The sequence below is a fragment of the Cataglyphis hispanica genome, chromosome 5 (genome assembly GCF_021464435.1).
Source record: "Cataglyphis hispanica isolate Lineage 1 chromosome 5, ULB_Chis1_1.0, whole genome shotgun sequence".
Classification (NCBI taxonomy): domain Eukaryota; kingdom Metazoa; phylum Arthropoda; class Insecta; order Hymenoptera; family Formicidae; genus Cataglyphis; species Cataglyphis hispanica.
In genome coordinates, this window is record NC_065958.1 from 9,041,982 (window position 1) to 9,068,032 (window position 26,051).

Here is a 26,051-nt window from a genome sequence, read left to right on the forward strand (position 1 = left end):
CCATAAGCATAAAGAAATTGATTGGTCCACAAACATATGCCTAACAAAATGAACCAATCAATTTCCTTATATTTATGGCTATGCGTTTATGTAAAAGTGTGTGTTCCTTGCTTGATAGTGCATTGTGAGCGGGTGATGGGCAGAGTCAAACGAAAAGTATCTGAGAGAATAATAAAATCTGAACGCACTTCATAGTCTGATGCCCGATACTGACTTAATGAACTAGACTTACTTAGACTTTTTAATATTACTCGCATATTGCGTCACCATCACCCAAACTACCCGACTCTATGAACCGGGTGGCTTTTACACTCTCTCGGGTGGATAAAGTGACAATTTGAACGACTTACTTGAGAGTCCGGCGGGAATGTTGAAAGGAATCTGAACTCTTTCTGGAGGTCTGGGTGCACCCGGGTGGAGAATTGGAATGCACCCTTCGATTAAGTTAACCGACGGTTAAAATCAGCAGGGTGAAGCAACTGAAATGAGAAGAATACTTGATTTTTCTTCATCTCTATTTTCTATTGCCACCCTGATGATTTTAACCGTCGGTTAATTTAATCAAAGGTGGAAATTGGCCTTTGATCCTCTATTCGTATGATGTTAGCCAATGATTAATACTTTTTTTAAATAATTATGTGTGAAATTAATTGTATTTCATTTGTAGATGATTGTAGTGCATTTATTTTTGTTAGTTCATAATTAATTTTTAATTAATTATTTAATTGTAGATCATGAAACTAGCCGACATGTACTATAAAATTACAAAAATAGATGTGAAATCGATTGTATTTTGTTTGTAGGTAATTGTAGTGCATTTATTTTTGTTTGTTAGTTTATAATTAATTTTTAATTAATTATTTAAAGTTTGAAATATACCAAAGTACATGCATGGACGGGAAGCATGCGCGCGCGCGCATGCGAACACCACACACACACACATATTCGAAGGGATGCAAAGAAAGCCTTTGGCCCCCCTCCCGCACCCGCCCCGCCGATTGGCTGGGTGGACCTTGCTTTACAATGTAGCATGTACTTTGTAAGTTGTAAAGCGAGGTCTACCCTACCAACGGGGCGAGTGCGAGAGGGGGCCAAAGGCCTCCCTTGCACCACCCCCCGTGTGTGTGTGCGCGTGCGCTTCCTGTCTATGTATGTACTTTGATATATTTCAAACTTTAAATAATTAATTAAAAATTAATTATAAACTAACAAATAAAAATAAATGCACTACAATCATTTACAAACAAAATACAATCGATTTGACATCTATTTTTGTAATTTTATAATACATATCGGCTAGTTTCATAATCTACAATTAAATAATTAATGAAAAATTAAATATGAACTAACAAACGAAAATAAATGCACTACAATCATCTACAAACGAAATACAGTTGATTTCACACATAATTATTTAAAAAAAGTGTTAGTCATCTGCTAACATCATACGAATCAATTCTCTTTGTCTTTAACTCCGCGGCAAAAGGCTCCGTTCAGATATTTCCTTCGTCCAAGATCATGTATATGTTTTTTCTTTTTAATGAAGCATGAAAAAAGTCAGAAAATAAATAAATAATAAATTAATCGGTTAACAAATAATAAATCAAATATTGTAAAAAATCTATGAATAAATGTAACGAACAAATAAGGGAATAAATAAAAGATAAAAATTAATCAATATTGGGATTAAGCAGTCGATGCATGAATAAATATAAATAAGTATATATATAATTATTTATTTATTTAAATATAATATATTTATGTATTTATATAAATATTAATAAAGAAATGAAGGAAGGAAAATAAATCAGTATTGAAGAGATCAATAAATACTTTTTATATAATATAATAAAATTATTTTATTGTACATTTTGTTACAATTTTATTGGTTTTTAAATAAAATTAGTTTTGAAAATTTTTGTTAAATGTAATCATTTATCTTAATTTTTATTGAGTGTTTTCCTTCATGAAATAAACGAAGAACTATATATGTTTTTTATAATAGCTTTAACCAATTGAGTTTTATAGTTTTATGATTTTTTGATTTTTGATATGTTCTATGTATCATGATATTGTCATTAAATATATAGTTGATATTAAACTGCCTGAAACGTTTTCATTATTAAGAATTTTTTAATATTTTTGTGTGAAAAGTATGTAATCATTTGCGCGTATAATTCTCTCAGTTATTTTAACTATTATAATAACATCACGCAAAGAATAAATCAACATTCCTCGTGTTTTCATTTTGATCAATGTACATTTCGACATATCAGCTTGTACTGGATGTTAAGATATCGTGACATCGAATTATTTACTAAATCAGTTCAGATATCGAAACCGCGCTGGCGCTATCTGATATCGAAGCGTTGCTCCGATGTTCCGATCTGTTTCAGGGGGTGGAGCCGCCCGTGAGGCTTATGTAACCGCAATCAGGATTCTGTTGCTCAACCATAGAACTTATACGAATGAAGAAGCTATGCCGCGCACAAGGAGGATTGACAAAGAGAGATATATTTGTCTTAACTGTGGCCGTAGTACACATATACGCAGTTCGCGCTTGTGTCGTTATCCTCTTCACTGCCGGAGCCGATGTGTTGATGGTGAGTTGAGACCTCGTTCATTGAACGCTACGAAATCACAGTTGAGACAGAATATATTCACCTCTCCTCTCGCAGTCTATGTGCTCAACGGACAATGCACGAGAGCGATTACATCAGCTCACGTCTTACCATCTTTATGTTGTGTCTTACAATCTTATTATTGGAGCCTTCATCGATCGATAAATACCATTTAAACGTACCATTAAAATATAAGCAATACTTTCAGAAATGTAGTTTCTTTTCTTCAAATCAGAGATCAGATCCTTTAGCAAAGATATATGTTGCTTGCATCTACTGAATTTTTTCTGCAATGTTTCAATTTTTTGTCGTTGCTGTGTAAAGGTATGTTGTATTACACTGATGGCTTTTTTAGCTCGTCTTGGTGTTGCTAGATGAGATAACTGGATATCACCAACATAACGTGGATCTGATCTCATTGATGGAGCAGAATCATAAATGGCTGATGTAAGAGGAGAAACCTGATAGATTATGCAAAATTTATATTATTATATATATTTACTATATTCAATATAAAACAGGGGATTTATTATTTTTAGGTCACAAAATATAAAATAAATTATTATTTATATTAAAAGGATTAAATATAATTACAATATAATTATTTTATATCTTTATCAAACAATATAAAATTTCTCATATTTATTGTAAAACATACTTTTCATTGTAAAAAAAGATACAAAACGTTTCAGGACTGTAATAGTTATGTATAAAAAATTTATTTCATATAAGGCACAAATTCTTATTTCAATGAAGTAATGCTTGAATGGGCGTTGAATCATTAGAAATTAATTCAATAGAATCGGAATTTAAGCATCTCTTCTTGCTGTTGCAATGAGCACCTTCCTGTATCAAGGGAATAAGGCAATTATTCGAAGGAATTTTTTTAAATTTGCCTATTTTAGTACAATGAACAGGATCGCTATCCATATCTGTCACAGAAATAATATATAAAGAGTTATTAAAAACAATAGTACAAAAATCGAAATGTATGTATTATACAAATAGAAGTTGTACAAATTTTTTGTTACCGAAAATATAACTTTTGATTGTATTTAGATATCAAGCAGGATATATAAAATAATATTTTGGCATCTTTCAAATTTATACTTTGGTTAAACATCTTATTTGATTATTGAAAAGCTAACATCTTGGTATTTGTTTCGATTTGCTGCTGGTGTGCGCAAACCAAAACATTTAAAATATATATGCGAACAAAAATAATATTCATTCTCTGTTACTGTTGTGGACTGCAAATAATTCACATTAATGTTATCATTTCTTGGATCATTGCTCATGATACCGGTGGAACAGATATTGTCATCGTTACTTTTACTGGCATTTTCAACAGTAGAGAATTCTGCCTTCATAAAATATATACAAGGAACAGCTTCTGCCTATACAACAACACATCTTGAACGCTTTCTTAAATCTTCAGGTTTGAAGTGATCTGTACACAATCTGTGTGAATCATATATATTTTTCTCGCTCTTCTTACAGAAATTCAACCATTGCTTCCTGATGTGCTTATTTGATGGAAATCTGTTGACCGATAAAATACATTTATATAATTAAAATGTAAAAAAATAGTTTCAATAGTAATTAGAGTTTAAATAGTTCAATAATTAAATTCATTGCTTAGATTACTGATATATCGTGCAAACTAACAATAAATTAGATATATATTATTACTTACCGTAAATAGGAAACCGATTTGTCTTTTCTACCACATAAAATACAATATAAACCCATCTTTAAATTTTGACACTGTACATTCGCAAATGGGCACGTTTTACAATAAACTTTAGAATTTTAGAATCTAAAGAATAAATACATATAATATCAACAATGTAACTAATATAACCTGTGATATAATCTTATTTTTCAGTGAGCCAAACCGCATCAAGTCACTGAACTTTAAAGCGGGGAACACACACTTTTCCATAAGCGCATAACCGTAAGTATAAGGAAATTGATTGGTTCATTTCGTTAGACATATGTTTGTGGACCAATCAATTTCCTTATACTTATGGTTATGCGCTTATTCAAAAGTGTGTGTTCCCCGCTATATATACTGGAAAGCGGGGAACACACACTTTTCCATAAGCGCATAACCATAAGTTTAAGGAAATTGATTGGTTCATTTTCTTATGCATACATTTGTGAACCAATCAATTTCTTTATGTTTATGGTTATGCGCTTATGCAAAAGTGTGTTGTAACGTCCTGCCAATTTTAAAAAATATATTTTAGCTAGTAATTAAGTACCGCTTTTATCCCTACAAAATACCTGTAGAATAATTATGTAATCCATTTGCTTTTATTTTAATTGTTAACTAATTTCATTAATCGCTTATTATTTTAGTTCCATATGGTTATTTAGCCTAAAATCTGAATATATTTTAATCCTTTTAGTAATAATAATCGATGCCGCAAAGAATTAAGAATTCCTTGGATCGACGAATCAGGAAGCATTATTTAGAACTAGCTAGTTGTACAGCAGTGATTTTCTAGAACTAACCTGCTGATTACTTTAAGAACGAACTTGCGAGCGAGTTTCATACTCGATAATATCGATACTAATATCTAACTTTTAAGATTTTAATATTTAATCATACAGACAAATAGATATAATAATTACTCACTCTTAAATTGAGGAGTAAATGCGCCGTACTTTATGGAATTATAAAACGTATATAATAATAATTTGTTGACTACAATTTGTTGAATATTTATAATTATTTTATCCAAAACATCACATATAAAACTTTCAATACCATATCCAATACAATTATACTTTATAAATAATTAAAATCATATTAATTAAAACAGGTTATTATATAATGCGCGAATGCTTCCATAAAGAAATGATTTTAATAAAATTAATATGCTTTATTGTAGTATCGATCAAGCGACCATAAATATAAATTTAAGAGGCTTATATTCTATGGAATCATAAATTATATACATTGCATATAATACAAATAAGTTATCTAAAATATCTATATTTTTAAACTATAGAATGCCATAACTTTAATTAAATTGCCAACTTATTATCAGAACTGAAATAAATAGAACAAATGATTCCATAAATTAATAAACATAAATATTAACCATGTTATTAAAGATTTTATATTATAAAATATTAACTAAGCTTAAGAAGAGAATGCGCATAAGAGGCCTCATGTTAGTGAAACCTGATATTGCGAGCAATAAGTCGAATGGACATGCGACGGCTACGACCACGAGCGCCGAAACTCAATAGTCAGATAAACATATCGATCGACAATTCTCAGAAGAATTGTTGTTAAAAATCTTTCTTCTCAGAAGTCCTTCACTGAATCATTCTAAGAACCTTCCAGAGCGCGACGCGTGTGCTGCGCACGGCCCGAAGACCCTTTGTTTCGACAGTATATAAGCCGGCGATTTCGAACCTTCATTGCAGTCAAATCGGGGCAGTCAAATCAGAGCATTACGTTCATTGCAGTCAAATCGGGGCAGTCAAATCAGAGCATTACGTTCATTGCAGTCAAATCGGGGCAGTCAAATCAGAGCATTACGTTCATTGCAGTCAAATCGGAGCAGTAAAAACGGAACAGTCAATTCAGCATTACGTTCAGATCATTCAGTGATAGCATTACATTCAGTTCGGTCAGTCAATTAAGAGATCTTCAAGCATTCGAATCATTTATTCTTAGCTAACATTATTCATTATTAATTCCTTACTATTTCGTACAAGTATTCGCTCCGTATTATTCGTTCATTGTTCGCGTACTATTCATTATTCCATTTCGATTAATATAATTGTCGATTCAGTGTTAAGTTGTGTAAAACTAAAGAAATAATAAAGAACTTTGTGCATACATCTGTGTACTTTTATCCGGCCTACTTCATCCACGACCGAGGTCTTAAAAGACGAGAGAAGGGCTTAACAAGGTACGACCAGAACTTGAACAGAAGGAAAGATTTTTCTGCCACATCACGGTAAGTACTTACAATTACTATAAATCCCATCTTTCCATAAATATTAGAAACTTTATTTGAATTAACTGACAACCCCTAATATCAATTAATTATCTTTTCATCCTCTAAATAATAAGAAATCCTCTGTCAAGCATTAGCATGTGGCTGACAGTTTCCAGTCAGTCAACTTTAATCTATTATCCTACTATTATTTAAAACACACCCATAATATCAATACTAAGTAAGATTTATAAATTCCATGCAAAATATATACTACTGTTGTCATTTGAACCTGACTTAATCTTGCAACACTTTGCTCTTTTTCCCGAAAATCCATCGTTGCCGAGCGCTTATGGTGCCCCTGGCGACTCCCTCCTTTCTTCCTAAATTCTGAATATAATCCTTAAACCTCGTTGCCGAGCGCTTATGGTGCCCCTGGCGACTCCCTTTTTCCTAAATTTTGACCTCGTTGCCGAGCGCTTATGGTGCCCCTGGCGACTCCCTTTTTTCTAAATTTTGACCTCGTTGCCGAGCGCTTATGGTGCCCTGGCGACTTCCTCCTTTCTTCTTGAATTCTGTATATAACCCTTAAACCTAGTTGCCGAGCACTGATCGAGGGCCCTGGCGACATTTCCTATCAATTTAAAAATCTCCCACAAGAAATGACAACAGGAGATTAAATTAAAATCAAATTTATTATCTAATTTTCTGAACACAACCCAATCCTTGAACCTAGTTGCCGAGCGCTAATTACGGTGCCCTGGCGACATTACACATTCTCCCTAAAATTCCATCGTTGCCGAGCGCTTATTACGGTGCCCCTGGCGACATTCGATCTCTTTTCTAAACCTTCCCTTTCTATCAGAAATTTAGAGTCATAATATAATCAAGTATTGATATTAAATAAAAGACCTTATCCTTTAGACAATTCTCATAATAAATTAATTCGATCTAACTAACTCTCTATTATTTAGTGTCCACAATTTGTTAACTATTCTTAATTTCTATCATAATGTTCCTTTTCAAATCTTAATTCTCTAACTCTTACGGTTTCTAATTAATATATATATATCTTAAGTAACAAGCCCCTTGCATATGGTGAACTCGCAATACAAGCGGACTTGCCGCTAAAACGCAACCATAATCGATATCTTTCTTTTATTATAATATTAAAAGTCTATTCTTTAAACCTGATTAACCTTCGAATTACATATACCTAGTTGCGTCTATATCCCTAAAATACCTAGTGAACTTCCTAGTAACCAAATAGTTCCGCGCCTACTCATTCCCCTAGATCCACTAGATTAGTCCTAGCTCTCGGCGTCCCTGGGGTATAGCCGGTGGAAGCAGGTTGCCCTATAAAAGTAGAGAGCAATCTTTTTCTCACTAACTGAGGTATAGAGAGAGAAAGAGCGTCGCTGAGACGTAACAGTGTGCTCCCCGCTGAAGTCTGGAACGCGCACAGTTATGCCCCCTCCCCCCATCCCTCCTCAGACTACTATCGCGGTCACTAAAGGCCATTGCACGTGAAAAAGTTTAGTTGTAGTCGTAAGACCGAAAGCAAATCAACCAATCACAGTTAAATATTTTAACGTCGTTAGAATGCTTGATTGTGATTGATCGATTTGCTTATGGTCTTATGATTACAACTAAAATTTTTTAAAGCCTTTAAGGCCATTGCACGTTAAAAAATTTTAGTCGTAATCATAATGCCGTAAGAAAATTGACCAATCACAATCAAACATTCTAAACATAATAAAAATGTTTGAACTGTGATTGGTTGATTTACTTACGGCTTTACGATTATGACTAAAATTTTTTAACGTGCAATGGCCTTAAAGGATAGCTGCAGCTTTTCAGATCTCTTTTTACCCGTGAACTACTATGACTGAAAACATCGTCCTATCACACGCAATCATTGATGCAATGCGACCATTTATTTCTATGGTTGAAAATATTAAGAAGCAGAGAATTAAAATAAATATGAAAAATGATAGTGTATTTTAAAAAATTGCACATCAAGCTATGGTAAAAACATAGAACTTAGATTAACTTTTCGGTAAAGAACGGATAGTACATCTGGTCACATAGGGTCTGTTCTCCATATTGGAAAAAAAAAGATAAACTCTGAACGAGCAGCCAGTTCAGCTAAAACGAATAGACTCATAGTTAGACAAGAACAGGTCTGAAAAGTGTCACTCTCGCAGTCCCACATTTCTGACTACGGTCTTCTCAAGCTTCATAAAGTTAGCTGGTCAACATTCACTTTTATAATTTTTTCTTACAAATCGTTTGTTGGTCGTTTGTTGATGATTGTTGGCCTAATTACAACGTTTGTTAATTAATTTTTTTTTTGAAAATACGAAAATAAAATTTTATGTGAAGTTAGCCGGAACGATATTATTTTTGTTTCAGGGCCAATTTCACCACCTTCGGTTAGATTAACCGACGGCAGGGTGGCAACTGAAATGATAAGAATGCTTGGTTTTCATTCACCTCTATTTTTTGTTGCCACCCTGCTGATTTTAATCGTCGGTTAACTTAACCGACGATTAAAATGGTGGTGAAATTGGCCCTCAATCTTAATTCAATCGATGCGCAATCATTTGTTAGTCACGGAAAAACTAATTAAAACATTTGTTGGTTCATATTTGCCTTAAAAAAAGAAAAAAAACTAATGCAATAATGATAGCGAGAGAGGGATTAGTAAAACTTAAGATTAAAGGCGACCTCACCTATTTTAATGATCTTGATATACAGGGTGTCCTAAAAATTTTGACACACCCGAAGTGTGAAGGTAGATTGAGCCAAACTGAGTCGAAAAGTCCTATACTATTTTGCAAAATTTGCAATAGTTTTTGCGTTATTAATTAAAATATGTGAGCTAATGAGCGCATTGGAAAACAGTAGGCCGGTACCGGTAGACATGAACGATGGATTACTTGTATACGTCTTAGTAACAAAAGCATCATCTAAGCGAGAGGTGGAGACACGCTGTTACCTCTTGCTTAGATGATACTTTCGTTGCTAAGAAACATACACAAGTAATCCATCGTACATGCCTGCCAATACCGGCCTATCACTTTCTAACACGCTCGTTAGCTCACATATTTTAATTAATAACGCAAAAACTATTGCGAATTTTGCAAAATGGGACTTTTCGATTCAGTTTGGCCCAATCTACCTTCACACTTTGAGTGTGTCAAAATTTTCAGGACACCCTGTATGTGTCAAGGACATAATTCTGAGTAACTTTTTTTTCTAATTTAATTGTCGCTCGTTGCTTATTAAAAAGTTATTAACAAAAAAAGTTTGAAATATACCAAAGTACATGCATGGACAGGAAGCACACACATCATACACACGCAACGCACATACATACATACTCTTACACATACACACGCACACACGCACGCACGCATGCACGCACGTACACATACACACTGGGAGGGGGGTAGGGTGCAAGGGGGGCCTTCGGTACCCTTCCTGCCGGTTGGCATGGTGGATCTTGCTTTACAATGTAGCATGTACTTTGTAAAACGGGGTCCACTCTGCCTACCGGCGTGAAGGGTGCGAGAGGGGGACCGAAGGCCAACAATTCAATAAGATAATAAAGTCAAGAAAGGCCGTGTGTGTGTGTGTGTGCGCGCGCGCGCGCGCATGTGTGTGTGTGCGTGCGTGCATGTGTGTGTGTGTGTGTGCGTGCGTGCGTGTGCGTGTGTATGTGTGTGTGTGTGTGGTGTGTGTGTATGTGTGTGTGTGTGCGTGCGTGCGCGCGCAAGTGCATGTACTTTGGTATATTTCAAACTTTTTTTGTTAATAACTTTTTAATAAGCAACGAGCGACGATTAAATTAGAAGAAACAGTTATTCAGAATTATGTCTTGACAATATATATTAAGGTATAACATTAATAAAACTCAAGTTTGAATTCTTTTAAGCATCGATAAATTTTTTTTAATATGTAATTATATAAAAATTGTTAAATACATTTTTTGTAAAAGCTAAGGAGATTAATTTAAGAAGTCTCAAAATATTGAAAATATCTATGTTGTTTTATACACATTGTTATATACACATTGTTTTACTGCAAAAAAATGTATTCCATGAATAAATTAATGTTTTATAAAAAATTAATAGCACATATTATAAAAAGATATTATTTTAAATATTCTTTTTAAATTGTCTTTAAAAAAAATGTAAAAAAAAAACTTAAACATGCATGTTATACTTGAATGGAAGCGCTATACTTTAAAACTCTTTCTCTTTTTCTCTCTTTTCTTTTTTGCTTCCTTTTTTCTCTTCTTTTCTCTCTCTCTCTCTCTCTCTCTCTCGCTTTTTTTTCTTTCCCTTTCTCTTTTTCCCTCTTTCACTCTGTCTTTTGGCATAATTTTTCTATATATGGGTGAATACAGTATACAATAAATTTTATTAATATTGCATGAGTCCTAATAAAAAACAAAAATTTTATTGTCCAAATTTATCAAACTCCATGCAATCTCAATACATTTTCAATTTTTATTGCAAAATCAGAAATATATATTAACAGTTTAAAAACAACAGAACACATTTTCTGAATAGCGCTGGATAAAAATTGCAAAGCATTTAACAGATCAAATTGCTGTTTTAACTTTAATTTAACTGCTGATTAACTGTTTCAACTTTATGACTTTATCTAAAAGAATTTTAGATGTATGCTTTAGACGTACGCTCCATCTGATTTATTGTTTAGGATACAAATATGAAAAAATAAAATCAATAGATTGTTGAGCTCTTCAAAAGTCCGTAAAATATCAGGAAAATATAATTACACAAAAAAAGGCACGCAAAATAAAATTTTAATTTTAAAAGATTTCGAGATTTGTATTTTAAATATTTGAGCTTTCAAAAATGATATTAAAATAATACAAAAAAAATATAAAAAATAATTAAATAAAAGGTGATAACATAAAAAAGTAAAATTTCAAGAATTCCAGCAAATTATTTATATTTTAATAGCAAAAAATGATGATCGTCTTTTTATAAAACTACAAACTTGAAAAATTACAATTTATTATCACATCATATTACTAATCGTCATCGCTGAGAAACTGATCTAGTGGATTTGGACCTAATCTTTTCGGTTGAATCGTTGATGTTCTTTCAGGATCATCTAAAACATTCACATAACAGCATCCAAATTTATAATTATTACTGAATAAAAATACAAGGTGCAGAAAAAATACCGGGATACTAAAATATCTCGAAGGGAATAGATTTTAGAGAAAAATTTTAAATATAAAAGATTTTGAATACCAAAAGAGCTATCTGATTGGTCAATTAGATTTTAGATCTATCTAAATCGCATATATCTAAAATCTTAGGTCTCATACATATAAAATAAAATAAATTTTTATTGTTTCTTAAAAATTAAACTTTAATTAGATAAAGAAAATAAAACACAAATAAAAGATATATTACCTGTTGTTGGATGTTGAGCATTGAGACAGCTGAGCCATTCTGTCATGCTGATTCTTCTATCATTATTAATGTCACAGTATCTCGGTAATTTTTTGCCACATCTCCGAAGCTGTCTACTATTTGCCACCATTATACGAAAAGTTTTCCATTCTTTTTTTTCTAAAACCTGTGAAATATGACAATTACATGAATTAATTTTTCTAATGTAACTAGCTTAATTTTTAATTCGGTTGTTGTTCTGTTAGATATTTATTTATTTTTTTTTTATATAATTTTTTCTTTTTTTTTCTTTTACATAAGTAATCCAAAGCGATAATTCATTGTTTGTGATTCTCTATACAAAGGTTGAAGACGTTATAAAGCATAAATGTTATGCACCAAATAATTTAGTAGAATCCAATTGAAATATTTTTAAAACATTTTTTTTATCTTTTGTTGGAAAAGTTCTAAGAGGATTAATATTGATTTTTTGAAAATTTTAAATAAAAAATTTATAGTTTGTATTCAGACCCTGAAACTATTTATAAAAATGAGCAATTACTTTTAATTTTTGGAATTTTCTAAATGAAATTGCACATTATTAAAATTTAATATATTGTGCAACGAATAAAAATCGAAATAGTGTACTGTACGAGTTCTGGACTGTTATAATAAGATGGAAGAGGCTTATTTAGAATAAAATTTTTGGTCTCTAATATCAAGATCATAATAATTTGCTCATGTATTGTAGATTGGCCTGTAGTATGGCGTTCGATAAGATTACTACGAAATCTTCCGCAATTTTTTAATTGTAAGCGATTGCAGGATTAGGCGAGTTAAACCAGATTATACTAGGTTCTCGATTATCAGGGGATAGCAGCAAATAAAAAAGTAAACAAGCTGATAAAGTTGGAGATTGAAATAAATTCGATAGATCCAACTATCTACTTTTTTTTGCCATTGACAAAAGAATCAGGAATCATCTGGCAAAGATCCCATTAGCTGCAGTGGGAGACTATTGGGAGCTGTTGGCAATCTAGAATACTGATGAAACGGCCCTTGTCGAGTAAATTGAACGAATTTGAACTAATAAAGAAAGAAAAGTTGAGAATTAAAATTGGCCTTCTAATAAATCGTATTGCCTTCAAGATACATCTTTATAACCTGAGACTAATTAAGCAAAAAACTTCCTGACTATACTGAAGAGAAGATAGTATATATATTCTGTCACTGTTTTGCACTTGCGTGCAAGAGAGACTGCTGTATGTCTATTCTCTAACTTTTTCTAACAAAGATATCGCTATTGTTGCTTAGCAATAGTTGTTGCTTGTGCTAATGATAGTAATAAAACTATTCTATAATTTGAATTAGCAATATAATAGATATAATATCGATATACAGAGTGTCTCAGAGCACCTATGACAACGCTCATGGGCAGATAAAGGACAGTAAAATCTGGACAGAAAAATTCTTTATCATTTTGAAATTTTTTTAATAATTATTGAGATATTAATTAAAAAAAATTGGCGAATGAGTACGTGTTTCGCGCGGCTATTGCGCGGCTAGGCTATGGGACGTACGCTCTAGGCATGACAGCGGCGAGCTTCGTGTCGTACGGAAACGAAAAGTTTGGTATCCCTCTCATCGCGAGGCCAAACTTTTCGTTGCTACGAAGCTCGCCGCTGTCATGCGTAGAACGTCTCATGATCCAGACGCGCGATAGCCGCGTGCTCATTCGCCAATTTTTTTAAAATTAATATCAATAAATATTGCGAAAATTGCAAACTGGTAAAGAACTTTTCTGTTCAGTTTATTGTCCTCTACCTGTCCACGAGCGTTGTCACAGGTGCTCTGGGACACCCTGTATAATGATTCTGATGCTATTAATGAAATGACTATACTCGCATAAATGTAATTCTTCAGATAGCAAAAAGGCTTCTTTCAGATAGCTAACAGTGCAACAAAAATCAATCATGACTTTGCAGCAGATTCCGATCTGCTGCATCTTCATTAAATTTAATTTCTAACAGCACGTATTGCTCATAACTAGAGTTGCCATCTTTTTTTAAAACAAATAACGTGTGTAACTCTTTTAAGAACAAAAAAAAGTACATATTTTATATTATTTATTTTTTATATTATTTATACATATTTTTTATTACTTTTAGCAATATTTAATAAGTGTTTGTCTTTTTTAAAGCTTTTATAGCATCTTTACAATCGATATTTAAATTTAAATATATTAGCAATTCATTTTTAATTAAATTTAGAAAAGCTTTTCCGTTTCACGCATTGAACGCATAGATCGCCTGAAAATCTATAAATTATAAATTTCCAGGTCCGATCTATGAGCTCAATGCGTGAAACGGATGCATTCATAATAATAAATCACGTGACACGGTGACATCCATCGTAAATATGATAATGAAAACTTAGTATTCGTAAAATAAAGTATTTTAGCGTATTTTATTACTTTTACAAAAATGTAAAGTATGTTCGTCCAAAATAACGTACAATACTTTATTTTAAAGTACGGGTGGCAACCCTACTCATGACAGTGAAAATACAGCAAAAATATTGTGACAACAAATATGTAGCAAATATTGTGCAAAATTTATTATATCAGACATTGGTAGAAATACAGTAGAAATCAAGCACGATCTGCTATCATACCGCAGAAATACGGCAAAGATAGAACACAATTTTACCTTGTCAACTGTTGAAAACAGAAACACAGATAGAAATCGAGCATAGCCTTCTATCACAACGTAACGGCAAAAATATGGTAAAAATAAAACACGTTTGGCAAATTCAATTATATTAATAAAAATAAAATAAAATTGAGAATATTATTATTCCAATAATATTATTGCACAATGTTAAATTATATCAGTTACAAATCAGTTACAATTACAACAAAGAGAGAGAGGGAGAGAGGAGAGATAGAGAGAGGGTGGGGGAGGGAGGGAAGGAGGGAGGGGGAGAGAGGGGAGAGAGGAGAGAGATAGGGGAGAGATAGGGGGAGAGAGAGGGGCGAGAGAGGGGGAGACAGAGAGGGGGGAGAGGGAAAGAAAAACAGAAAGAGTTTAGAAATTGAAGTTTATAAATGGAAACGGAAGACAAGCGTTAGAAAGAGAGAGTAGGAGATATAAAAATTATATATTTAAAATTTAATATATGCACAATAGTTTAGTTGTTACAATTGAAATTCGAATAGAAATCGATAATCAAAAGGAAAAACAATTTCTATTTTTTGAATAAATATTAGATTTGAGTTAGATTAGTTTTTCGAAAGTGGGAAAGCATTGGAAGGGACTCATTCATTCTTTCCCCTCTCACGCATTTACTTAAATATATAATTAATCTAAAATTCATGTTTTTTTTTTAATCGGAAAAGTTCAAATTATCGTATTTAATATTTGTTCTTGCCATATAATTTAATTGTTAATAATTTTTTAATAAACATCAGATGGCTAAAATCTTTTGGATGTTATTCAAGGTCATGACTTTGATAATATTTATGTTAAAATCAAGATCATTGGAAGTGAGTCCCCTAATATGCATATATATATATAATAGCTTTTATTTTTTTTTTTTCATATAAGCGGTATTAAGCATGCGAATAAATACAATTCCTTTTTATGGAATATTTCCATATACCTTATTTTTATTCTTATCAAGCATCACAAAATGCCACGTAGCTATCCTTTCTTCCTTAGAAGCTTGCCATTTAACAGTAGTTTCATCAGAATCAGTGTTGGATGCTGTCATTTTTTCTTGCATAAGGTCCATTAAATCTCGGAGGAATAATTGTTTTTTTAGCTCTGGACATCCTATTAAAGTAAATTAATGTTAACCAATATATAATAAATACATTTTAATTATAACAAGATAATAATTGTCAGATTATTTTTATTTATGTAATTTTCATTTCAAATATGTATTTGCATTTATAATCTGTCTATTCAGTTAAGTACAGATTCATTCAAATTCATCAAACGGAAAAGTTTTTTGCTTTCATGTCCAATTGTTCGCAATATTTTCTCATATTATTAATTTAATTAATTTAGCATTATGGATCCAATAAATACAAATTTATAGAATAAGTCGCGGCATCTTCTTGTGTTTTTTTCCACATTATTTAGCAACAATAAAGATCAATTTAATATGTGGAAACAATTTTATTTTATAGGATAGTTATCAATATAGTCAATCATACAGAATATATTCGATATCTAAGCTTTAATGGGCAGATTAGATACTGACGTATAAAGCTAAAATTTCAGCCTGTAAAGGCTCGATTTATAACAAATCTCATTAAATATAATCTTATTGAATAATCGTGACAGAATCTTTTCACCGCTGGGGAGAAGAGAAAGCATTGCGCGAATAGTCAGACGGCTCTTAGAGCCGTTGGTGATCCGACTTTCACTTCCAGATTAATCTGGGGTTGCAGATGCGCCCTGGAATAGTTGGCAGGGAAAAATGAGGTTGTGCTGGTATGAGTGTTTGAATAGTCCGGCATCAAAAACAGTAAGGTAGCCGACAGTTTATCAGAGCTGGATCAAAGGCTGAATTGATGGCCAGAGTTGGCGATCGGTGTTTTCTGCTGTTTGGACAAGGAAACAATGATTGCAGGATCATCATTTGACATAAGAAGCACGAATGTCGCAGCATGGATGTAGACAGTCAAGGATGCTTTTCGGGAATCCGCCGAGTGAGAGCCTTACTGCCAATATCAAAGGTTTTAATAGACAAAAGACTGGACTAGTGATACGGATACTCTCTGAGCACGATATTCTCACTTGTTATCTTTGGGTTTTAGCAATAGACTCAACTGCAAAAGATATGGGGTATTCAGTCTTCATATGCTGTGTGACTGCCCGGCATATGCCAGATAAAATTTATACTGCTGGGTTCAGCTTTTTAAAATCTCAGAAAATAAGCGATCTCTTGATCAGAAACCTTTTTTTCTTTTAGAAAAAAATTAATCTGAAAGGACTGCTTATCGGGAAGATACAATGTGACATACACTTTGTTCGCATGCCGTAAACGGAACTTTGTTTCTGAAAACCATTCCCGTCTTTCTATTATTTTATTAGTATTAAACATAAACTTAAATTATTAATTAAGTCTATTAGAAACTCAATTGCTTTATATGTTATTAAAATAAGTATAATATACACAGTGCATACAAAAAGTTCCGGGACTGATTTTTTTTTAGAAGTACTGATTGCGCTTTTTGGTCTACAGTGAGTTTAGTTACTATGATGCCTCTTAAGTCTGCTATATTTTTTTACCGCCAATGAATATATAATTCAAAGTTCACCTGCGTTTAAAATTTTAAAAAATTTTTGTTTACGTTGTCACGATTTTCAGGATAGAAACATGTTTTATTTTAAATATAAAGAAATTGCAACAGAAACATATTAAATAATACAAAACGCATTTGGAAAAGATTGTCTAGCGCGTAAAGTGTTTAGGTTGACATTGGCTCATTCAACAAAATTCTGCGCTGCCGTCTCTGCTCCGATGTCAAAAAGCTCAGAACAAACCTTGCACACACTTTTTTTTGCCGAACACGTCATGCACAATAGTTTGAACATTTCCCATATACTAATGTTCAATTTGTGCGACGTCTTGATCAGCGAAACGTCAGTCAACGAAATGTCAGTCAGCGATTTTGCGCGAGAAAAGCGCGCGCATATTCAATATTCTCATGATAGAGTGTCTTTTTCTCGTATCATCCTCAAACGTCTCACCGCAACTCTTGAACGATGCATACTATAAGAACACTTTGCTTCCTGTCAGACAATTTTTTTTAATGCATCTTCATTATTTAATAAGTTTCTATTGCAGTTTTTCACATTTAACAACTTTAGCATTTTGAGGTTGATTTATTTTGAAAAGCAATAACGTAAAAATTTTAAAAAAATTTTAAACGCACGCAAACTTTAAAGTATTGACTCAATGGCGGGAAAGAAAATATTGCAGATTCAAGAAGCATCATAGTAACTAGACCCAGTGTAAGTCAAGAGATAGCGTCGTTAATATATCCAGAAATAATTCAATCCCTTTTTGAATGCATCGTGTATAGTAAAAAAATGATATAATTGTTAAAAAATTTTTTTTTAAAGTAAAAAAAACGCATAAAAAAGTTTATGTAATATAATGTTATTTTGTATTAAAAAAAAACTATTGTATAAAATAAATGTTTTAATTTTTTACAAAAAATAATAATATTGAAAAATTGTGCATCAAAATAATAAAATTTATACTACAAAATTTATTTATTATTATTTCTAATACATTAAAAAGATTCTATAAATTGCAATGTTTTTTAAAATAGTGAAACATATTTAAGTATAAAAAATTTTTAATTATGAAAACTTGGCGCTGCTAAACATGCTATGCTAATCAAATTAATGTACTTGTTATATTTTGAATTTAGCTGCAAAGTTTTTGTAAAATCCTCTTTCAAAATCGAAAGACAAAAAATAAATAAATATCTATCTACGTAAATGGAAATTCAAAAAAATCTATTAATCAATGATATTATTTTAATTTAAAATAATATATTGTCTTTAAAATGAAAATTAGGTAAAATAATCGAAACACATGGGCACAGATCGTAAGATGCACGTCATTAAATTGAAAACAGCAAGCGGAAATTGTAAAAGAACAATCAATAAATTATATAAGCTGCCAACGATGAACTCATTGGTAGAATGCAATATGTAGAAATTAATTGACATAATTGGTGAGTGAGATATATAGAATTGAGATATATCGTGCGAAGATGCGATTTATATCGATATAAGTAAGGCGATCATTTAGATCTAGGCATTCGCGTATAGATAAGTGGAGAAAAATCTCGGGTGAGGATTCAAAAGATAACGATCGATGACACGAAAATTGAGATAAGTTCGATTCCAAGTTTGATCGAAACTGCGAATCCGATTACAAAAGTGATTACGAGCAATCGAAGATATAGTTTAGTGTGATCACACAACCATTTATATACTATTACATCATATAAATCAATAACACATGTTTTTAAATATTTTTTAAAAAATTATAAAACAAAAAAGTAATTAGCATTTAGATTTTGAAAAATTTATTTTTATTATTTAAATATAAATAAAAGTATATGTGTGTATAAAATTTCAAAATAATATGATAAAATTTTTTTTTATAAATTTTCTCAAAACAAGCTAATTTCTTATGGTTTAAATTAGAATATCTTTTTACTTGAAAAAAATTCACGAATAATCTTTTAAAAAATTGAATTTTCTTCAATTACCTTTTATAGGTCTACTGGGAGTCGGGACTGGATTACAATTTGGCGTACGATTCTTCGAGGATGTTCCGGGAATTGGCTTACCCGTATCCTGATATACACACCAGCAATAACCGGAATAGCATTGTACTCGATGATATCTTCCATCAGACGTACATTGTGGTATATAAAATTTTTCTTGTGAATTTTGCTTTTGATCTTCCAATACTGATCTTCTATCTGACATGCAATCATTTGCTACAAAAAGATTAATAAATATAGTTTAATAAACAAAAACTTTTTATATCCAAATTAGAAATAGAGATTTATCTTTTGGAGGACTTGAATCCTAGTCTCCAGCGTGAAAGTCTAGACTAGTACGTTTCTCATTGTGTCACTACGAATAATTAGCGGGCTTAGTAAGAATATTTATATGCTACATATGTATATTTGCGTTAAACTTTATGAATTTTTTTTCTTCAAATTCCGAGAAGTGTATCAAATGACTTTATAACAAAACTTCATTGAACAAAAATTACTTATAAAAAATATTTGATCAAAATTGGTAAGACAGAATATGTGATGTTCCTTTATAAGTACAAATAAAACTTACCGTCGCCTTCCTCCTTAGTATCTGGTAAATTACTGTTAAATGTCGGCAGAGGATGAATAGTTGGACTACTTTTCAAAACTGTAAAAGATGTATTAATTTGTTATAATGTTCATTCTTTCTGTATTTTGTAGATAGGAAAATGTATATATAACAATATTATATTGTTGTTATATTATGTAATAAAAGGGATCATAATATTCATATAAATGTAACATTTTGTTTAGAGGAATTACGTGAATTACTCTCCCTCTCCCCTTAAGTATATGTATATGTATATGTATATGTCTACCCGAATGAAAAAAGACGCGTATATAAGAGACATATATGTATATAACTTACGAGTAAAGTCACTCGCGAGACAAGCACCCCATTCCTGTCTGGATAACTTTAAGTCTCGATTTAGGTCGCACGTGCGAGCGAATGTTCGTGCGCACTTTTTCGGTCTCACTGCTTTTTTAGCGAGCCTTCTAAGCTCCTTGTACTCTGCCGCATCTAAGTAACCGTTTCCATCTTTGTCCAGAATTCCAAATTTCCATGACAGCACTCGTTCGACATTCTTATCGCCTATTAATAGAAAAATAACGCATCTTAACAGTCTTTAATATATATAGTCTTAAAAAATTAAATATGCTAACTTTATCAATTATTTTTTTACTAGGAAATATAAAATATATTTTTTCTTTAAAAAAAAAAAAGTAGATGTGATGATCTTGCTACCGGCGGTCCCGTTAGTAAGAAAAACTGAAGTAATATAGATATATTCTTATAAAAGCATCTGTTTATTTAAAAATTCACTTTAGTTAATCCTTCTCGTTTCTCTTTCAGTTTAATTAGATTATTATATGAATTAGATTATTCTTTTTTAAGTAATTTTATACTACTTACCGTCAACGGATATATTGGTCCGTCTATATTCAATTTTGAAATTTTCAATAAGATTTTCATTGAATTTGGACTTTTCCGTTCGATCGCAAGTATTACGATGTCTGTTGCTATTATATTGCCTACGTTGTTTTCTTGGCGAATGCCGCGTTTGACCGCTCCTAGTTGAAGCAGAAGATTTGGAGTCGAATTTCAAACATCTTGGCTTTTGGTGTCTTACTGATGTATCGGGTAACGGCCGACCTTGCGGTGTTACACACCAACAATATCCAGTCTCTACGTGACATTGAATCGGTGCATATGTTCCATCGTGTTGACAGATAAGCCGCGCGCCCAGTCGAGTTGTTAGCCTTGCTGAGAAGCACGCTGGTGTTTCTGAATATAAATCAACAATTTCATTCGTCAAATTTAAATTTCAATTATTGTGGAAAGGAGAGAGAAAGATGAGAATTCAAAATAATTGTCAAAACGCATAACGATACTTTTAAATTTAATATATTTTATATAAGTATAATAAGAGTACGCGCGCGCGCACACACACATATACACACAGAAGGGTATTTGTTTACATTGACAGATATCTCAATAATCTTGACTTAGACATATGTTGTAAGAATAAGAATGTTCATTAATGTTTACTTTGCTTTAATTGGGCGATTTTGTGCGGTTTTTGAGATATTTAATAAAAAATTTTACTGAATAAAACGTACTTTTCTGACACCCTGTATATTTAATTGTATATGTAAACAGTATTTATTAAACACTTATACATAAACTACTTATGTATTAGATGTTTATTTACAATATATTTCAATTGTCTACATTTCTCTCTCTCTCTCTCTCTCTCTCTCTCTCTCTCTCTCTCTTTCTCTCTCTGTCTCACTCGTGCGCACGTACGTGTAAATATTTTTTAGGTATTTATATTTACATTTATATGCCTAAACATAAAAATAAAATGTTATTAGCAAAAAACTAACAGTAATAATACTATTAATATATATTTTTCATAGTTTTATATTTGAAAAATTTGATAAAACACATACAAAACACGCACGCGCGCACACACACACACACACACACACACACACACACACACACACGCACGCACACACGCACGCACGCACACACACGCGCACACGCGCGCGCGCGCGCACACACACACACCACACACACACACACACACAACACAAAAATCTATGAAACCGTGCAATAATAAATCTCATTTTGCAAGCATGGGGCAGTAGGCAGTATTGCATGGACCTCGCTTTGTGGAAAATTGAATACTATGTGAAATCGCACAATAATAGATCTTATTTCGAACTGCAAGCATCGGATGAAGTGGACTTCGTTTCGCGTGAAAAATTGGAAACCCATATAGAATATATAATAATCCTATAGAAAACACATAGGCCGAAAAAGGAAAGAATTCTTTATTTCTAGGGTTAGGTAAATCAATTTTTGTTTTTTTAAGTTAAGTTTAAAGTTAATGGTCCAAAAATTAACTAAGTTTAAAGTTAAGTTAAAAAGTTACTAAAACAAAAAAACTCAGTTAAATTTAAGTTAAAAAATTATTGACTTATTAAAATTAAAAGTTAATTTTCTATCCAACATTGACAAACTTATACAACAAATAAAATATTCGCATTAACCATTTTTACACGACATTAACATTGATAAATTATTTTAATTTGTATAAAAAAAAGTAATAAGTTAACGTTAATACATTTAAAAATAACTAATTTAAGTTAAAAATTAACACGTTTAAAATTAACTAAGTTAAGTTAAAAGTTATTAACTTTTTAACTTAACTTTTAACTAAAGTTTAGTTACTATCCAACTCTGCTTATTTCTAATTTAAAATTAAGATTAATTATAAGCTAAGTAGGATTAGGTTTGAGTTAGATTAGTTTTCTTGAGATGGGGCGCAGCCTCTTTCCCGCCCACACATGTTTCCTATGGGATCATTATACAGTTCCACATGGGTTTCAAATTTCTATTAAATGTACATGGTGTCAAAAAATTATGTTCTATACTATATTTTTTTTGTAAAATATCCCAAAAACTGTAAAAGACTGCCAATTAAAAGTAAACATTAGTCAATATTTTCATCTTTATTACATATGTCATTGGCGATAAAAACAATTGCCAAAACAGGAACTTCAAATCAAACTTGCAGTTGAAGCAAAGCTTTTGTTTCAGCAAAATTGTAATCCAAAAAATATAAATTCTTAACATATATAAGTATATTAATATATATCTATATTAATTTAAACAGTTAAACTTGTTATTAATACTCTGATATTCGAGAGATCGTCTCCAAACGCATTGCTGAGGAATTGTTCAACAACAATTGTCGCGTTTAGCAGAGAAAACCACTCAGTAGCAATCGAAGGTGATTGGTTCTTACTCTTAGAACCAACAAATCAACGTCAAGTGTTGACAAAACGTGCTTTCTCTGCTATACGCAAATCAATGGCAGACATATTAGAGTTGGAACAACGGTCAAGCTGTGCGGACGTATTGATTATAGCTCGATTCTATTATTATTTGCATGTCAATTTCTTGTGCGTGTTATATTTTATTAAATTTTTATTTATTTCTTATATTGCATAAAGAGTACTTTTTATATTTCGGGAGTGCGTGCGTATTTAGAAGCACGAATGCCAGGTTGTGTCGTGCGCGTTCAAGTTACATTTATCGATATCGATCCGCGCAACAAAATATATATATGCACACACATATATGCGCACACACATATACATATACATACATATTCTACATTCTAAATCGCATTTTATGAGATTCTAATAAGAATTGTAACAAATCCTCTCAAATATCAAAATTCACAAACCTTCAAATGTGATCAGATAGAATCAAAAATTGGCAGGGTACTAACCCTGTTAAATTTATTTGTTTATTAGTCGTTTTTAGATCAAAGAATTTAATTATTTTATCCAATTATCCCCCTTCCCCATCACATTAAAATAAAAAAATTAAATATTTTAAAATTATGAGCTATTTACAAACTTTCCCCATCCCACAATTAAAATTTTTGAATTGTTCACCCAAATTTTTAAGCTTAAACTTCTTGGCAAAGATACTATTTTATACATTCCCAAAAAATAATAAAGAATTGTACTTGAAAAGCGATAAATCTATTGTTTTTTAATTAAATATTTTTTTCCCGAATAAGAAATTCGTAAAATATTGCATAAGTATATTTTTGAACTGCTATGTATTGTATTGGTTATGCATGAGATACGTGTACTAATGCTGTGTAAGCGTGTGTATGATATGTGTTCGACCAATCTCAGAAAAGCTTATGACTTGTCAAGAGGCCATTAACAATAAGTTAAGGCGGCTCAACAAATGTGATAAATATGCACCAAAAGTCATATCTCATCGATTTTATCGCTACTTAGATATATTATAAAGGAAGTTGTTTTGAGTAATTCCTCAAAAAATCAAGTAGAGGACGACATTGGTTTAGGTTTAGAAGATATAATAGATTAAAGTTTAAAAATTTAATGCTTTTCCTTAGATATTAAGAACAATAAAGTTTGTATACGCCATAGTAATGTACCTATCATCTTTTAACTAGAAACATTTTTGATTATATTTAAAAGTTTTTGAAAAAAAATTTTTTTATATATAGTTCATATAGTAGATATTAGAGAAGTTTCTTTAGATTCTGCTAAGATAATATTAGTGGGACTAAAGTTTCTATATTTAAAAGCTAATCTCAGAGCTTTATATTAAATATGATTTACAATTAGTGTTAAAGTAATCTGTTTAAATAGTCGGTGAAAAAGAATATCTTTATTCTCAATTCTAGAGCATAATTAAAGAAATATAATTTAGTCAGAAAGATCAATGAATCATTTTCCCATCAGGTATGTCTTATGGATTTAATGGTTTTTAAACCAGACTTCAGTAGGTGTTCCAAATATGTTGAAGTTGTAGAGCCCAATTTAAAGTAGAAATGTAAGATTAATTCCAAAAAATTTTATGTTTAAAGAAATATAAAAATGCATGAATCATTAAGAGTAATATTTAAGCTCTCATTTAATATGTTTCCATACAGAATTTGGTCTTAATTGTAAATAACTCTAATCCTAAATCTTCGAGTATTGTTTTGGCCTTCTAGATAGCATTTTCTAATAATTCAATTGGTCTTAAATTCAGTGTAATAAAAAGAAAATTGTGACATGTTCAGCTTATTAAATAATTTTGTCTTTTATGTAATCTAAATCTAATACATAAAGAGTGTACAGAATAGAACCTAATAGGTTTCATTGAGGAAGACCTATTTAAATCTATAGAACTGCATTTACTTATTTCTATGGACTTGTACTGAGAATTAGAGATGATATGATGGCCCAATTTAGACGATTACAGATTAGATTTTTATGAATTTTACATATGCATATAGTTAAGGATATAGATGGTCTTATTTTTTCTTTATCCGCTTTTGAAATAAAATATACTAGGAGCTTTTTCCACTTTGAAAAAAAAATCTCCGATACAAAAGATCGATTGTATCAAAGAATAAAACCTGATTTGATTAAAGAAATAAATAAAAAATTTTATAATCAAGTCCATTGATATTTGGACTAGATTTAATCTTTAGATTATTAATAACGAATTCTAATTTATATATCGAAAAGGGAATTTTCAGAAAAGGATTAAATGAATGAATACTTCGGAGATTCAAGAATTACCCATAGTGGATACAATTCCAAGATTAAGTTTCTTTCGCTATTTTTTTAGTTTGTTTTGGACATTGTACATGTTTTTTATTTCATGAAAGTTCCATCTATCTTTAAAATCTTTGATTGTTCCATATTTCAATAGAATGGATGTATTTTCTTAATCACGGAAGATGTAAAATGAGTTCTTTTTAATTTTTCTTAAACCTGAACAAGTTCTTACTTTACATTTTTTAAACATATAAGAGATTGATAAAACTCTTGTGTAAAACCCAAAATTTGTGGGCTACCAAGAAATCAAACGCAGAATAATAATGCGTTAATTTCAAAGAAAATAATTTTTAGCACAGATGAAAATAATATCAATATTTCGCTTTTTCAGAGAAATAAGGTGGATTTATTAAAATTAAATCTCTATTTGAGATTTATTTATTTGTATTATTTATCTTTATATTATTTACTTGGACCAAGAAAAATTCGTGCCCCTGTGTACAATTAATCAGTTTTAGAAAAAAAATTTTGTTTGAGATTATCACACTATCATATT

At 31.2% G+C, this 26,051-nt stretch overlaps 1 protein-coding gene and 1 long non-coding RNA gene across 2 annotated transcripts in view; both read right to left on the reverse strand.

Moving 5' to 3' along the window:
• Window positions 1-3,324: 3,324 nt before the first annotated feature.
• LOC126850158 (uncharacterized) lies at window positions 3,325-4,023 on the reverse strand. Its single transcript, XR_007687503.1, has 2 exons — window positions 3,653-4,023; window positions 3,325-3,553 (listed from the first exon to the last, which is right to left on the reverse strand). It is a non-coding gene; the product is annotated as an uncharacterized LOC126850158 (long non-coding RNA).
• Window positions 4,024-11,552: 7,529 nt separating this feature from the next.
• LOC126850136 (SPARC-related modular calcium-binding protein 2) overlaps window positions 11,553-26,051 on the reverse strand; it is a 29,949-nt gene continuing 15,450 nt past the window's right edge. Inside the window, exons 3-9 of the mRNA XM_050592838.1 lie at window positions 20,799-21,170; window positions 20,253-20,477; window positions 19,914-19,991; window positions 19,325-19,558; window positions 15,682-15,854; window positions 12,043-12,208; window positions 11,553-11,734 (exon numbers count right to left, since the gene is read on the reverse strand). Coding sequence (XP_050448795.1) covers window positions 11,652-11,734; window positions 12,043-12,208; window positions 15,682-15,854; window positions 19,325-19,558; window positions 19,914-19,991; window positions 20,253-20,477; window positions 20,799-21,170 — 1,331 coding nt within the window. The 3' untranslated portion in view covers window positions 11,553-11,651. The remainder of the gene's footprint in view (window positions 11,735-12,042; window positions 12,209-15,681; window positions 15,855-19,324; window positions 19,559-19,913; window positions 19,992-20,252; window positions 20,478-20,798; window positions 21,171-26,051) is intronic.